We start from the raw sequence: 16,174 nt of genomic DNA on the forward strand, positions 1-16,174 counted from the left end.
CCTAGCCACCAACTTCATCCCTCTCCCTGGCCGCCAACTTCATCCCTCTCCCTGGCCGCTGTCTGAGGCTGAACCAGACCGTTCGCAACCGTGACTCCTATTTGGCCCCGAGATGAGTTTCCGACCCCATATCCGCTCCATCACCAAGACCGCCTAATTCCACCTCCGTAACATCGTCCATCTCCGCACCTGCCTCAGCTCATCTCCTACTGGAACCCTCATCCATGCTTTTGTTACCTCTAGACTCGATTATTCCAATGCTCTCCTAGCCGGCCTCCCACCTTGCACCCTCCGTAAACTTGAGCTCATCCAAAACTCTGCTGCCGGTGTCCTGACTCGCATCAAGTTCCACGCACCCATCACCGCTCGCTGGCCTACACTGGCTCCCAGTCTGACAATATCTTGATTTTAAAATACTCATCCTTGTTTTCAAATTCCTCCATGGTCTCGCCTCTCCCTATCTCTGTAACCTCCTCCAGTCCTACAACCCTCCAAGATCTCTGACAACCTACCTCTTTTACCAAGCTTTTGGTCACCTGTCCTAATATCTCCTTATTTAGCTCGGTGCCTAATTTTGTTTGATAATCGCTCCATTGAAGCGCCTTGGGACTTTTACTATGTTAAAGGTGCTATATAAATGCAAGTTGTTGTTGTGGATAGGAATATCTTCCTGTACACACTATTGGTCAGTTACACTGGAATATATCTTGCAATTGTCTTGCCTATTTTGACTTTGTAATTCAAGGAGTCAGATTAGTAACCAAATCCGTACACGACCATCACAGAATGAGCTTTTAGAGCTTAAAAACAGTTTTACAATCCACTATAGGCTGACACCAGACCAGCTCATTAATAATGTTAGGCTAGTTTTGTTACCTCTCTGAACCAGTTGAGGGCGTGAAACAGCAGCGAGCATAGAAGTTCCCGCTCCTGTTTGGACAGCGACTCCACCTTCTCCACCAGCTCTAAGTTGGTCACGTAAAGTGGACAACCTGCAATGAGATAGTCGACTGAGTAAAACCAGAGGCCCAACAATCATGGTGTACTCATTAGTCTGCTTTTTGCACTACATGCCTGTCTGTTTTCCACATTACATACCAGTTCACATTTTTAAGACACACAGAATCATACAACAATATTCACTTACCTATTATGCTATATATTGAAATTTTACAAATTATTCACCTGTTATGATCTGCACTATAATTTATACTACTTCTGTGCAATTCATACACAATCTACATCATGTGTGCTATTCATATTAGTACACTACATTACTACACTGTATTTGTTACTCCACAGTAATCTGCTGTAAAGTACATTGTTAATGTACAACACCAATCACATGATGTTGTTATTCTTCATCAGAACATTTATAGGCATTATATCAATATTGCTTCTGCACTGTGTTGGTCCTCCCAACACTGATAGTCTTGTTAAAAATTATTAAATCTACAGCTCGCCCAATGTCTCAGGAAGTTTATCTAGTGAGTGGCTGAGTGGTACAGATCAGGAAGGTCCCCGATTTGACCCGCGAACTGTGTTAAGTTAGCTGATTTCAGCTATGGCAATGTTAGTGGCACTGGCCTCAAGTTAGGGTGGGGAAAACTCAGCCCAGATTCCTGCTTTTAATCACTGCATAGCAACCGCTGCTAGTAATGTGCAGACATGGGCATTGCGAAAGGACAGAATCAGCGTTTTCCGCTCCTTCTCCCCCAAATGTAAGCATGCAACTCAAACATCAGTGCCTTGTATGAGGGCCTGGAACTTCCCTCTATTGCAGATGGGTTTATTGTCAGCTCCCCGCAGACCCGTAAATACTTCCTTTCAGCACTGTTGTCACTGTGCACTGTATCCGCCCTTCACCGTGTGATTGATTGAGGAATGTACAATGTAACAAAACAAACGTATCACCATGTGCTGATTACATTTCTTGTGACAACAACAACATGCATTTATATAGCGCCTTTAATATAGTAAAACATCCCAAGGCGCTTCATAGGAGCGTTATCTAACAAAATTTGACACCGAGGCACATAAGACGTATTAGGATAGCTTGGTCAAAGAGGTAGGTTTTAAGGAGCGTGTTAAAGGAGGAGAGAGAGGTAGAGAGGCAGAGAGATTTAGGGAGGGAATTCCAGAGCTTAGGGCCTAGGCAGCTGAAGGCATGGCCGCCAACGGTGGAGTGGTTAAAATCGGGGATGCGCAAGAGGCAAGAATTGGAGGATCGCAGCGATCTCGGAGAGTTGCAGGGCTACAGGAGGTTATAGAGATAGGGAGGGATTTGAAAACAAGGATGAGAATTTTAAAATCAAGGCGTTGCTGGACTGGGAGCCAATGTAGGTCAGCGAGCACAGGGGTGATGGGTGAACGGGACTTTGTGCGAATTGGGAAACGGGCAGCAGAGTTTTGGATGAGCTCAATTTTTTGGAGGGTAGAAGATGGGAGGCCAGCCAGGAGAGAATTAGAATACTCAAGTTTAAAGGTAACAAAGGCATGGATGAGGAGTTTCAGCAGCAGATGAGCTGTGGCAGCGGCAGAGTCGGGCGATATTACGGAGGTGGAAGTAGGCGGTCTTGGTGATGGAGCAGAATTGTGGTCGGAAGTTCACCTCAGGGTCAAATAGGACACCAAGGTCGCAAACGGTATGGTTCAGCTTCAGACAGTGGCCAGGGAGAGGGATGGAGTCGGTGGCTAGGGAACGGAGTTTGTGGGTGGCCCGAAGACAACAGCTTCTGAGTAGTATAGTTCTGAGTAGAAACTGAGACAAAAGTCCTAACATCTCATCACTAAAGTTCTCGCTTCAGAAAACCCGGGGGCTGTTGTAGCCCAAACTTGGCGGCCTATCTGCACTTTTATTTAGAGCAGCTGTTCCACACCATTTTACACATGGAAACTGCCTGAAAACCCATAACACTGCGTCAGTACACATTTGAATAAGCTCGGAGGAACCCAACATTACCACAAGTCTGCTAAAATTTATTTTTACAGAGCTTCCATGATGGTGCAGCTGGTAAAGACTGTGTGCAGCTGCACGGCACAAACCACAGTACCAGGCACAATTCCCCTAATAGGTTAGCTGATCTCAGCTGGCGGTAGAGATGCTACAATTTGATCTCAGTGCCCTGGGGGTGGGAAGGGAAAAGAAAAAAAATTAGCAAGGGTTCCTGCTCCTGATTCTTTTGCTTTTAAACTAAGCAGTGCTCCAGACAGAAACCTAAAATTCCTGATTTCAGCCAGTACACCAGTAGGCATTACAATTGGCCTCAGTACTGCTGGGCTAGGGAGACGAAAAAACCCCACAGAAGCCTGCTCCTGATCTGTATAGAGTGATCTGCTGGAATAGGTTAGATAGGCGGTTGAAGGAAAGGTAAATAAAAGGTAAAAGGTAAAGGATATGGGAACAGAGCAGGCACATAGGATTAGGACTGCTACTCATGTGGAGGATAAACATCAACATGGACTGGTTGGGCTGAACGGCCTGTTTCCGTGTTCTAATTTCTATGTAATTCTATGGAAAGCATGTTGGATAAGAACAGGATTGGCCTTAGTTGTGCTGCTTCTCAGAGTTGAAAAAGCCCCTGATACTCACTGTCTAGATTCACATATGAAGGTTGGTGACTTGGGAGAGATACTGGATAATGCCCATGGAACTGTACCATAACAAGATTTAATACCTTAAGAAGAGGGAGGGGGAAATCAATAAAACGAAGGTTTTTTTAAAAAAATAGGATTTTGATCTTCACACTTGTGAAACCGCAGATTTCTGTTTGTTAGCAAAACTACCAATCATAAGAGTCAGGGATAAAAAAGGATTGGAAAAAATACTGGGCCCTTAATTTGTCATGTTTCTAAAACATTCTACTGTGCAACACAAAGCTTATCAGTGCTACAATGCTGCAGTAATAGGTTTTACCACCAGAGAACCCTCTTGAGCCACAGAGGTTCTGTCAAGGTTCATGTCAGGTTATCCTTTTTGCACAAAATTCTGAATTCATGGGGGAAAAAAAAAGTAATATTGTTGAAGAGGTGCTTGGACACATTTTGTTTAAGCGGGAAGTGGGACGTCAATGCTGGGAAAAGGAACTTTATTACCTAGTCCATACTGGATCTCCTCCTGGCTTATTTCCCTATATGCACCTTCCACTCTTCTCATACTGGATTTCTCACCTCTCACTCTCTCTGATCCTGCACTGTGGAACTCTTCATTCTGTTCCCTCCCTCCCTACTCTCAAAAACCTCCTCCTTGACCATGCATCTCGATCCCCATCCTAGCATCTCCAATCCCCTGAGCTCAACATCCACCATATGCCTTTCCTCCTCATTGTAAATACATCTTCTTACATGTGAACAGCGTGATATATATGCAAGTTGGATTAGAGAAAGGTTGTCACCCACGATTGTCAAGCCCCTGCCTTGGAAGTACTTCCCCATAATATGCCACAGCGTATTGGAGCTCTGATGTGCTGCATTACAAAGTGACGGGACATAGGTCTGTATCTGCAATTCTCAATTAATATGTTTCCAACTATACGTGCCCTATTCACAGATAGGGACTAAGCAGTGATCAAGGAAGGGGAACAAAAATTAAGATTTGGGTGTCAGGGAGGGAAGTGAATTATCCTGGATCACTCTAGCACTCCTCCTAGCAGCCAAAGTTAGAGTGACATTGGCAACTAGCCCGTTACCCATAAATATATTTAAGATAACTACCAATTTTTTTTTTAAAAGCGTGTACTTGAATCAGGTTAATTGTGAAATTAGCCGAAATATCACGAGCCCGGAAACTAGCCAACTGTGGGAAATAAAAAATCAACTACCAATTTTCTTTTCAAAGATTACACTTTTTCTATTCAAACTCAACAGCGTTGAGCACTTCAGAGCCTACCTAACAAAGCATCGATCTCCTCCAAGTTTCCATTGTGTTGCACCTCTTCACAGAATCTCAGCAGACGGAAAAAGGAAGCGAGACACACGGGAGAAATACACCTAAAAATGACAAATAAAAAACATTTTGCTTTTACTAATTTTTTTTTTTAAGCGACTCATATCCATGTTTCCCATTGTTTTATGATGAAATTCTTGTTAAAGGAATGAAGACATTACAACTAAAGATTAATTCTTCTTACTTTTTGGTTCCTTGTTTGCCGGGTGCTCTTTCCAAGCCAGTGCTGATCACGCTATTGGAAAGCAGCGGTAGAAGGTTGATTACAATTCCACCTTCACTCTCCTCTTCATCCAGGTTATACATGGACTTCAGTGGTAGCAGGTATTTACTGAAAGAATCAACAGCATGTGTATTAACAGATGTGTGGCTCACAGAACTGCACAATGGGGAAGAATGAGTACAATATTGAATAAAAGGCATTCGATAAGGTGCCACATAAAAGGTTGTTACACAAGGTAAGGGTTCATGGGGTTGGGGGAAATATATTAGCATGGGTAGAAGATTGGCTAAAGGACAGAAAACAGAGAGTAGGGATAAATGGGTCATTTTCAGGTTGACAGGCTGTAACTAATGGGGTGCCACAAGGATCAGTGCTTGGGCCTCAGCTATTTACAATATTAATGACTTAGATGAAGGGATCTTGTGTAATGTATCCAAGTTTGCTGACAATACAAAACTAGGTGGCAAAGCAAGCTGTGAGGAGGACACAAAGAGTCTGCAAAGGGATTTAGACAGATTAAGTGAGTGGGAAGAAGGCAGCAGATGGAGTATAACGTAGGGAAATGTGACATTATTCACTTTGGTAGGAAGAATAGAAAAACAGAACATTGTTTAAATGGTGAGAAACTATTAAATGTTGATGTTCAGAAAGACTTGGGTGTCCTCGTACAAGAAACACAAAAAGTTAGTATGCAGGTACAGCAGGCAATTAGGAAAGCAAATGGCATGTTGGCATTTATTGCAAGGGAGTTGGAGTACAAGAGTAAGGAAATCTTATTTCAGTTGTACAGGGCTTTAGGGAGACCTCACCTGGAGTACTGCGTACAGTTTTGGTCTCCTTATCTAAGGAAGGATATACTTGCCTTAGAGGCGTTGCAACAAAGGTTCACTAGATTAATTCCTGGGATGAGAGGGTTGTCCTATGAAGAGAGGTTGAGTAGAATGGGCCTATTCTCTCTGGAGTTTAGAAGAATGAGAGGCGATCTCATTGAAACATGTAAGATTATGAGGGGGCTTGATAGGGTAGATGCTGAGGGATAGTTTCCCCTGGCTAGAGTCTAGAACTAGGGGGCATAGTCGCAGGTTATGGGGTCAGCCACTCAAGTCTGAGATGAGGAGGAATTTCTTCACTCAGAGGATTGTGAATCTTTGGAATTCTCTACCCCAGAGGGCTGTGGATGCTCAGCCATTGAATATATTCAAGGCTGAGATAGATAGATTTTTGGACTCTAGGGCAATCAAGGGTTATGGGGATTGGGCGGGAAAGTGGAGTTGAGGTCGAAGATCAGTCATGATCTGACTGAAGGGGTCGTATGGCCTACTCCTGCTCCTATTTCTTATGTTCTTATGTAAAAACACTGGCCTTTCACTTCTGGGACCTGTATGAAATTAGTTTTGGCAGTCTCAATACAGTTTCTAATGGACAAGGGCTCATAATCCAAAAGTGCCTCTAATTCAGCATCCATTGGTAATACATCTGCCACTGCACTTTGAGCAAATTAATATTTAGTGACGAAATTTTACACAACTTCACAATATTATAGAACCATTTCTTTTTCAAGCCATTTACAGCTGTTTCCATAAGCAGGCCATGTTTCCTACCATCCATAACCTGTGTCTGTTCAATAATTTGCTCTTGAAAAGTTTTGAGACCTGCAGGATTGACACTTATCCTATTAGGAATGATCTGCTTACTGGATGAACGGTATGATTGTTTTGGGGATGCTTGTAGATGGGCTACCACACACAGCTTATTCATTACATTTCAAAAATACAAACTGTTTCTCACATTTAATTAAACACGGTATCCTAGAGAAGCGAAGCCAGATTCTCTACGTAGCTTCACACCAAACAAATGCAAAGGATAAACCATTATCTCATTCTGTATCCATGAACAATCTGCTGTTTAAAATTACGCAGCGATTAGCAATTTAAACAAGAGTCATCATCTGAACTTGATTTTAAACTGTCACAAATTCAGACATTTGTGAAAGTAAGACGCTGTTTCTTCAGACAATGCTTATCCGAATCAACCAGTTACACGAACTGGGTGGACTTCACAGCATGCCCTGCATATACAATTATTGCATCATAGAGTTTCTGTGCTGAAATAATATTTATTCTACTTGTTTTAGGGAGCAACCAATGAACACACAGTTCATTAGTCACAAATCTGGATCAGGCCAAGTTCTTCTTTTAGTCTGGAGTCTGGGGGGAAAAAAACTAAGCACGTTCCAAACTTCCTTCATCCCTCTGCTCTCTGGAACTCCAATTACTTAGCTCCCAATAGGTGCGCATTGAAAGGAGTGCGCTGCTGTTGACTCCACTAAAGAAATAAACGAAAGAACTTGTATTTATGTAGCACTTTTCACATTCTCAGGACATCCCAAAGTATTTCACAGTCAATGAAGATTTTTTGAAGTATAGTCACTGTTGTGTAGGCAAACACGGCAGCCAATTTGCACACAGCAAGATCCCACAAACAATGACAAAAATTATCAGTTAATCTGTTTTAGGTGTTGGTTGTGGGATAAATCATGGCCAGAACACCTGGAGAACTCCCCTGTTCTTCTTTGAATAATGCCATGGCATCTTTTACCTGGAAGGGCAGACAGGGCCTCGGTTTAATGTCTCATCCTCCAACAATGCATCACTCTTTCAATACTGCACTGAAGTGTCAGCCTAGAGTCTCTGGAGTGGGACTTGAGCCCGTGACCTTTAGGCTGAGAGAGCAGAGTGCTACCACTAAGCCAGGCTGACACATCAATGCAATTAATATATGATCGGTTATTCTAATTATTCACTTATCCCCACAGGGGCATATTATAAAGTGGATAAATGGTGTCCTACTGAACTCAAATTTAACTTTGCCCATACATGAATCAGCAGTAATAAATACTAAATGTTTTTCATAGCTTACCTATCTGTTTCTGGTCCCAGGTCTACAACAAAGTCCTCTTGAAAATCATCAAGTACACTTCTTCCAATCAACTCCTAGAGAGATAAATAAATAAGAGAGGAGCAACAATGCCATTTTGTTGTTAAACAGCGGTCTATTATGCAGACACAAGAGTGTGGTATAACTCTTTCATACCAAGCCACAGAGTGGCAGGACGCAATTCGCAATTTCACACTTGTCATTCTCCAATCTCAGTTCTCTGTTTTTTGGGTCTTCTTACACATTACACTATCCTCAACTGACAGCGGCACACAACTTCCCTTAGGTGTCCCAAACCACCCGGAAACCAACCACTTGGAGCTGTGCTCGAATGTCCAGAGTGACTTCTCCTGCCCCATAGGAAAGTGGCAAAGGATTCAAAGGAAGGGGTGTAGAATGGGGTATGGGTGAGGAATCAGAAGCAGATGCACACGGAGGCAAGAAGGACAAAATAAAACAGTGCATCCTTTTAGGGATTCAGTATGCCAACAAACAATAGCTGAATGCCAGAGCATCTACATATCTGCTGATATGAAGCTCTAGGTTTACTTGTCCAGGATCAGTGTGTACAGAAAACCAATGGCCATTATTTGACCAAATAATTCATTATTTGAAAGTCAGTAACTCTAACATTATAATTACAAGGGGGGAAAAATAGAGATTTTAATTGTGGTTAATCTAGTACTCCCCCTACACCAAATTTTCAATATAATTTTCTCTTTTCACTTTCTCTTTCTCCCATCTCATTTTATTTCTCAAAGTCAATATATATTAATCTTAAACATAATTAGATGTTTAAAAAATTGCTTTTAATATGAAGCATACAGAAAGTCCTTTGTTTGACCATATGTATGCACATCCACTGGTCTATCAATCCACTAATGAATGTATTTCATGACCATAAGTAAACCATCTGGCAATGACCTATAAATAATTTGCATCAGGCATCTGGCCAGTTAATATTTTAACCATTACTCAGTTTGACATGTTTGTGAAAGTTGTGTTTCTACATTACAAATAACATGCTAAAATGAAAGGCTATGTATAATGAAATTATATGACAGGTAACCAATCTCCGATAGTGGTGTGGGGCCTGGAACACTGGGCATTGGTCAGTGGTCAGTGACTGGCAGGCTCAAGGACAGCACTGCAGAGGCAGAGTAAGCAGCAAATGGAGAGGAAGAGCTACCAGTTTCCCATGTTTGTTATGGTGGCGGTGGGAGGTTGGTGTTCGACACTCACACCTTGCTGTTCCACTGCCGCTTCAGGTTAGATACTCACCTTTTAGCCATCCAAGTCACAGAGGTGATGCCCCACAGGTGTGCACTGCAGTAACTATTATGGCCACTTTCTAGTTTTGGATTTACAAACTGATTGATTTCTGATTGATCCAGCATTGACCAAATAGAAAACCTACATCCATATAGATACAAAAATTTTTGATCAAGAAAGATTTGAAGGCAGATCTGAGAATCCATGACTATAGTTAATTGGTGAATGAATAAATGCTAATAGGCAATCAGAGTTTGAAAATTGATTGATTTTACCTGCACTTGTGGATCCAGGTTTCTTTTCTGCACCAAGTTAGCCAACTCATCATAGTAGAGAGCGGCAGCCTCTGGAGAATGCTCACTGCAGGTACGCACCAGTTCAAGCAGGGCTGTGGCCTTAATACATAATTTTTTTAAAAGATTAGTGTGATTACAAAACCAAATTGACTATCTTCTTGCTGGTCTTAGTAAAAGTCATATGCAGAATAGGTATGAAGGAGCAACAAAACAAGAACTCAGCAATCAATGGGTTCAGACAACAAGATATAGAAATAACATCCTGAACAGAGCTATAAAACCACAATTAAAAAGACTACAACTTCAGTCAATCAAAGGTCAGACCACATCTTTGGAAATTAAATTGATTTTACTGACCAAACCTTTTGCTAATAGGTCTCAGCTTGATTCAGTTGGTAGCACTCCCACCGCTGAGTTCAGAAGGTTAAGACTTCAAGCCCCACTCCAGGACTTAAGCACATAATCTGAGCAGTACTGGGGGAGTGCTACATTGTCAGAGGTGCAGTCCTTCAGATGAGATGTTAAACTGAGGCACTGTCTATCTGCTCTGGTGGTTTGGGTGGGCGTTAAAGATCTCATTAGAGTGTTCAAAGAAGGGCAAGGAGTTCTTCCCTGTGACCCAGGCAGCATTACCCTCTGCTGCGTTTGCTTACCAAGTAACAGTGACACAGTAATTTATTTTGTGTGAAGTGTTTCGGGATGTTTGAGAGATGCAATAAGAAGCATTATAAATGCAACTTCTTTCTTCTTTCTAACAGTCAGTTGAACACCAGAGTGGTAGACTATCCCAGCGAGTACTCAACAATAATGTTGCTGAAAAAATGGACTATGATTTAAAATGGTAAAAGGTAAGCATTTCACAGATACCTTTAATTTAAAAACGCTTTTGTTTCGTTAAAGTATATAGTTCCTTTAATTTACTTTCCATGCATTTTTTAAAATTAAAACTGAAGTGACAAATTCTTTTGATTCAGTAATGTTCCAGATCTTTGTGGAACAACATCAACAAGTGCTCATTACAAACACCATTGCTGTAAATAAATGAGAATGTGGAAAAGAAAATATCTCACTCAGCACTACAAGCCAAGTCACTTTGGACTGCTCACATTACCAAATAGCAGATGCTTGCACAAAGAAAAGGGGCCTGAGGTTAGTAAGCTGCCAATGCTTTCAGCCAAGCAATGTCATGCAACACCAAAAAGGGGGGAAAATAAAATCTAAATTATAAAAAGGTCATACCTGTCTGAATGTTTCCTTGCTCATGGATGCCAAATCTGATGAAGACGCTTCCATTTTACTTCTGAAAAAGAAGCACCTTTCAGGAATTTAGATATTGCACTTGGGCTTAAATCTAGCTACATAGATAACAATATCATGCCATATTCTTACAAACTGAAATTATATAAAGTGCTCAGTTTCACCAAGCGAAGTAGTTGGCTTGTGCCCTGTCGGAATCCATCCTGAGCTTTACAACAGTCTGTCACCCATAATTATACATAAATGGATGTGGTATTGTGCAGTAAGAAATCAACAGAATACATGTTTGTACACAACAAACCACCTATTTTTCATTGATGACATTGGCACCTCCACATCAGTGGTGTCAGGCCTGATGAACAGTGAGACCATGGGAAGTCTCAAACACACGGTCAGGAAGTTATAGAACTAACCCTGGTGTTTTGCTATGAACGGTGCCATTGGTACCAACTGTGCTCCCTATGCTCCTGTGCGCCATGCCAAGGATCTTATCATTTCATGTTATTGGCAGAGTCTCTCTTCCACTTCGAAGTTAATAAAGAAAGAAAGGAAGAACTTACATTTATATAGTGCCTTTCACGACCTCAGGACATCCCAAAGCACTTTACAGATAATGAAGTGTAGTGACTGTTGTAAGAAATGTGGCAGAAATTTGCACACATCAAGGTCCCACAAGCAGCAATGAGATAATGACCAGATTATCTGTTTTAGTGATGTCGGTTGAGGGATAAATGTCGGGAGAACTCCACTGCTCTACTTCAAAATAGCGTTATGAGATCTTTTAAGTTCACACGATAGGGCAGACGGAGCCTCGGTTTAAGGTCTCATCCGAACGACAGCGCCTCTGAAATGCAGCACTCCCTCAGTACCTTACTAGATTGCGCTCAAGTATCTGGAGGGGGACTTGAACCCACAACCTTCTAACTCGGAGGCAAGAGTGCTACCATTGAGCCGTGACTAACAAAGGAACGCTGGAAGTTTGTGAGGCACTCTGCTGCCCATTGTCTTGGCTGAGGAAGGCATGTCACACAGGGAGGCTATTCATGGATTAGACTTGCAAAGAAATACGGTCTACACATTTTTAGGCTTGGGGCTTCACATTTTTGTAAAAATCAGCCTCATTGAAAAAAAAGCCACCCATCCACTCTTTCAAAACCCTTGCTATAGCATTTGACCCCCAGAATCATTAAACATTATATGAGATGATATGTATATTACAATACCTGTCATAAGCCATACAGCCCACCATCATGACTGCCCCAATGATCCCAATCCGCTTGTATTTGGATATTGTACTGGACAGCTGTTTCCTGATGACAATGTGCATGTCATCCTGTGGAATAGGACAAGGCAACTGTTAACAATCCCTCTAATTAACATGGACCATTACTGCAGGGGCTAGTTTTTGTAGGTAAAGAAAATACTTGTCACGCGCACACAAATGCAGGTTTAAATCAGACCAACCATCCGAGCTTGCAAAAGGGCTCTAGAGCACAAGCATGAGAAACCAGAGTGTCTTCTGGGATTTTCAGATTCTCTGTCTCACCTGAATGTGGCTGCCTTCCTGTCCTCTACTAAAAGCCAGTGTGTTGAGGATGAAAAACAGCTTCCTAATCTGTTGGGGAGACAAGTTGTCCATGTAATCCAAGATGCCCTGTGAATTAAAAAACAAACTTACTAAAGACGCGGTAAAGAATGCCACTATAGACATTTTAAAGCGCTGCTAAGTTATCGGAGAAACGTGGGCTACCCTCATCGTTTCTGTGGATTAAAATGCAATTTAGAAAAGGAAACAGATGCAGGCACCATGCCTCATCGGTTTTAGAACTTTGTAAACAAACGGAACATTAAGCCATCATAAAATCCCGCTGTTGGGAGCAACAATCCTGCTTCACTCACAGCATTCCAGAGGCAGGTTATAAAGCAGCGCCTGTTCCCTTGTTATTGTACTGAAATCCTCACCGTCTCAGTGACAAGCAGAGGACCTTTTACTTTTGTCCTTTTACTTGATTAACTCATTGCATAAAAGGACTGGATTTAGAACTGGCTTAAAATACAATTCTGAGTAGCCGTCTTTTAAGATTTAACGAAGTTTCATACCACTTTGGACCTACAGGAATGCATCTTTCTTCCTATAGAAATTTCTACCCATTCTTGTTAGTTTTCTTCTGTTTACGTCAGGAAGACCACGCACTATTCTGCACCTAAGAAGGTGGGCAGGAGGCTAACTCCCGGGCATCTGTCAACGGCATTATGAAATATGTGAGCAAAACCCAGGGTGACTCACCTTAATTTGGATGGATGAACAGACAGATGGAGGAAGGGCAAAGAAACTTTATTTATGTAGCCATTTTTTGCATGCTGAGGCCAATGAGGTACTTTTGAAGTGTAGTCACTGTTGTAACATAGGCAAATGGGGTTGCCAATTTGCACACAGCATGGTCCCACAAACAGTATTGAGATCATGTTTTAGTGGTGTTGGTTGAGGGATAAATGGCCAGGTCACTAGGAGAACCCCCCCTCTCCACTGCTCTTCTTTGAATAGTGCCATGGAATCTTTCACATCCATTTAGGAGGACAGATAGAGCATAGGTTCATCATTTCATCCAAAAGATGGGAGTTTGACAGTACAGCAGTCCCTAAGTACTGCACTAGTGTCAGCCTAGATTATGTGCTCAAGTCTCTGAAGTGGTCCCATGACCTTCTGACTCAGAGGCGAGAGTGCTACCACTGAGCCAAGGCTGACAGTTAAAAGAAAAACCTGAACTCTGCTACATGCCTCCCTCGAAGACACAACTTAAATCCTAAACTCACTCAGTGAGGCATATTGGACTTTCTTTCATTCTACAGCATGTGATACTGGTATACTGAGAATGGAATACTTTTCCAGCTGTGCCACATTCTTGGATACTTAACTGTCTCAGTTGAAAGGAAAATGCAAAACAAAATTGCTTCTCTACTCAGAATTCCTTCTATCTACCTTCACAAATACAGCATAGACAGCCATTGCAGACGAGCTCTGGGAGACTAAGTCTGTAAGCACATCGAGCGAGACATCCACTTCTGCGGTGAATCCGCTACAAACGTGAGTCACCATTGCACCAACGACCTCCTGTACAGAGAGGCGAAGAATCACAACGTTTTCCGGATTCAAGAAAGTGCGACAATTTGAACATCAAATGTGTAAGATTCTAAAAAAAAAACACTCACAGAAGCCCTACTCTTACCTGCTGACAGTAGGAGTCAAACATCATAAAGGCATGTTTATACATCTGACTGCCAAACGACACCACACTCACATCTGGGGATCTCAGCAGGGTGTGAGCCAAGGACAGTACAGAGGGAAAGTACTCACGGACAACCTGGATTAAAAAAAAATGGAATGTTTAGCAAAGGATCGAGCTGTTTCTGGCCGAGAGGAACAACAGTGGCACATAATAGTGTGTACCACAATGTGCTATATACAAAGCTTTTAGTGAACCTAGTGCCTGTGGCACTGACAGGATGCAAAATAGGAATTAGGCCTCAGTTGCAAAGAATCATGCTCTCACAAATGGATGGCCTTGCACTGTAGTAGTACAACTTGAACCTATGCTTTTATTTAATTATGTATTTGGAAAGTTTATTGGCATTGGCAAATTTACTGCCAAGATAACCAAATTAAGAAATGCTGCTTCTTTAAAACATCCTGAGTCGTCAAGAGTTAATATTGAAGCAGTGAACCAGAATGTTAGCACATAATTGTTATTTGTCTGCAATTTTTTTTTTTCAAAAGCAAAAGAAAAATGCTAAATAGCAAATAAGTATGGAGATTGGGAATTCTTAGTGCTCAGGGCATTCCAGGAAGAATGGGTGGCTACTGTAACCTACGAAGATAGAGGTAGGCAATATGTCTGGGAGGAATATATAATACAGGGAGAGGATGAAGGACGAATGTACATGGAGGGAGTGAACAGAAGGTTAAGCTAACTTTGGAGGCTGGTTGAAATTATTGAAATTGATTAAGAAGGAATTATACCCCAGAAATCATTGCAACCAGTTGCATGTATGTCCCAAAACCTGACTATATTTGCAGAATGAAACATTTTTCAGTGTTAATAGCTGTAAAATAAAAATGTAATATGAATCTTTGGATCAGACTGATACACAGTGATACAAAACTTGAAAGCCGGCCCTAGTTTAAACTTTGCTAGAACAGTAACCATCGCAGATTTCAGCTGGAGGTTTAAGACACTTGACATCAAAGAAATAAAACCACCGCAGTCAACTGATGGTACTGACCACAGCATGACTCCGGAATGCAACCTGCAACAGCTGATCCCTGATATGGCCGAGACGGATCTTGCTGCGCAGCAGTTTCTCCACTTGTTTCTTGCTATTGCTGGTGCTGGTTGTGTGGAGGATCAGGAGAACCAGCAGATCTATAACCTTCAAAAGGAAACAAAAATGTTATGAAATACCAGCAGCTCAATACCATTAATAGCAAAGAGTGGGAGAATTCTGCAACCCCTCCGCCCACCACAGCAAGAAATATTCCACAGTACAAGGTTCTACTGAGTACAACGAATCAATCTGTGGCCTGAGTTTGAAAATGCAGCAATTCTTGCCAGTGGGAGAAAGAGGTAGAATGCAGCATCTCTCCCAATTCCACCATGGTAAACAGCTGTCAAGAACAGATATATTCTCAACAAATGCCCTCTGTACTTTTTTTGATACTGGAATTTGAAAGACTGCAAGTGGTAATGTATGTCTTTCTCCCTTCCAACCACTAACATTTCTCTCTCTCTCTTTAAGCTTCTCTAACCACGATCAGGATGCACTCCTGTCACTTAGTTAAAGGACGAAATGCATGCAGTGACATGGGCTTGCAATTTCTCAGATAGTGGGTCAAATGCTGCCAAATGCTATCAGATGCTGTTTCTAATCTGAAGCCATCATCCCTCCCACAGTGGGTGATGTGGTTTTATTAAGGTTCTCCCCTTTCCAAATCAAGATAGAGCACTACACATTTGCTCAGTACTCCATCAGAATTTTGTTTTCCATCAAAGAACAAAGCAAACTCATTCTCTCTTTGTTTGGAATCAGTCTACAGCATTGCTCTCTTACACATTAAATAAGGTCCATATTGACTATGGGGGGTAGAAGTTATGTTACAGCTATACAAATCCCTGGTTAGACAACACCTGGAGTACTGTGATCAGTTCTGGGCACTGCACCTTAGGAAGAATATATTGGCCTTGGAGG

General features: G+C 41.9%; 1 protein-coding gene across 3 annotated transcripts in view; it reads right to left on the bottom strand.

Moving 5' to 3' along the window:
• The window catches only part of fancd2 (FA complementation group D2), a 64,633-nt gene that overhangs the window by 31,330 nt on the left and 17,129 nt on the right, over window positions 1–16,174 (bottom strand). For all 3 annotated transcript variants that reach the window (XR_010966045.1, XM_067998448.1, XM_067998447.1), the window contains exons 14-24: window positions 15,212–15,358; window positions 14,158–14,292; window positions 13,911–14,042; window positions 12,477–12,584; window positions 12,154–12,263; window positions 10,913–10,973; window positions 9,653–9,772; window positions 8,088–8,161; window positions 5,130–5,276; window positions 4,889–4,989; window positions 877–992 (exon numbers count right to left, since the gene is read on the bottom strand). Coding sequence is in view for 2 of the 3 variants with exons in the window: in XM_067998448.1 (XP_067854549.1) it covers window positions 877–992; window positions 4,889–4,989; window positions 5,130–5,276; window positions 8,088–8,161; window positions 9,653–9,772; window positions 10,913–10,973; window positions 12,154–12,263; window positions 12,477–12,584; window positions 13,911–14,042; window positions 14,158–14,292; window positions 15,212–15,358 (1,251 nt within the window). In the remaining variant the exon portion in view is untranslated. The remainder of the gene's footprint in view (window positions 1–876; window positions 993–4,888; window positions 4,990–5,129; window positions 5,277–8,087; window positions 8,162–9,652; window positions 9,773–10,912; window positions 10,974–12,153; window positions 12,264–12,476; window positions 12,585–13,910; window positions 14,043–14,157; window positions 14,293–15,211; window positions 15,359–16,174) is intronic.

The sequence above is a fragment of the Heptranchias perlo genome, chromosome 17, assembly GCF_035084215.1.
Source record: "Heptranchias perlo isolate sHepPer1 chromosome 17, sHepPer1.hap1, whole genome shotgun sequence".
Classification (NCBI taxonomy): Eukaryota; Metazoa; Chordata; class Chondrichthyes; order Hexanchiformes; family Hexanchidae; genus Heptranchias; species Heptranchias perlo.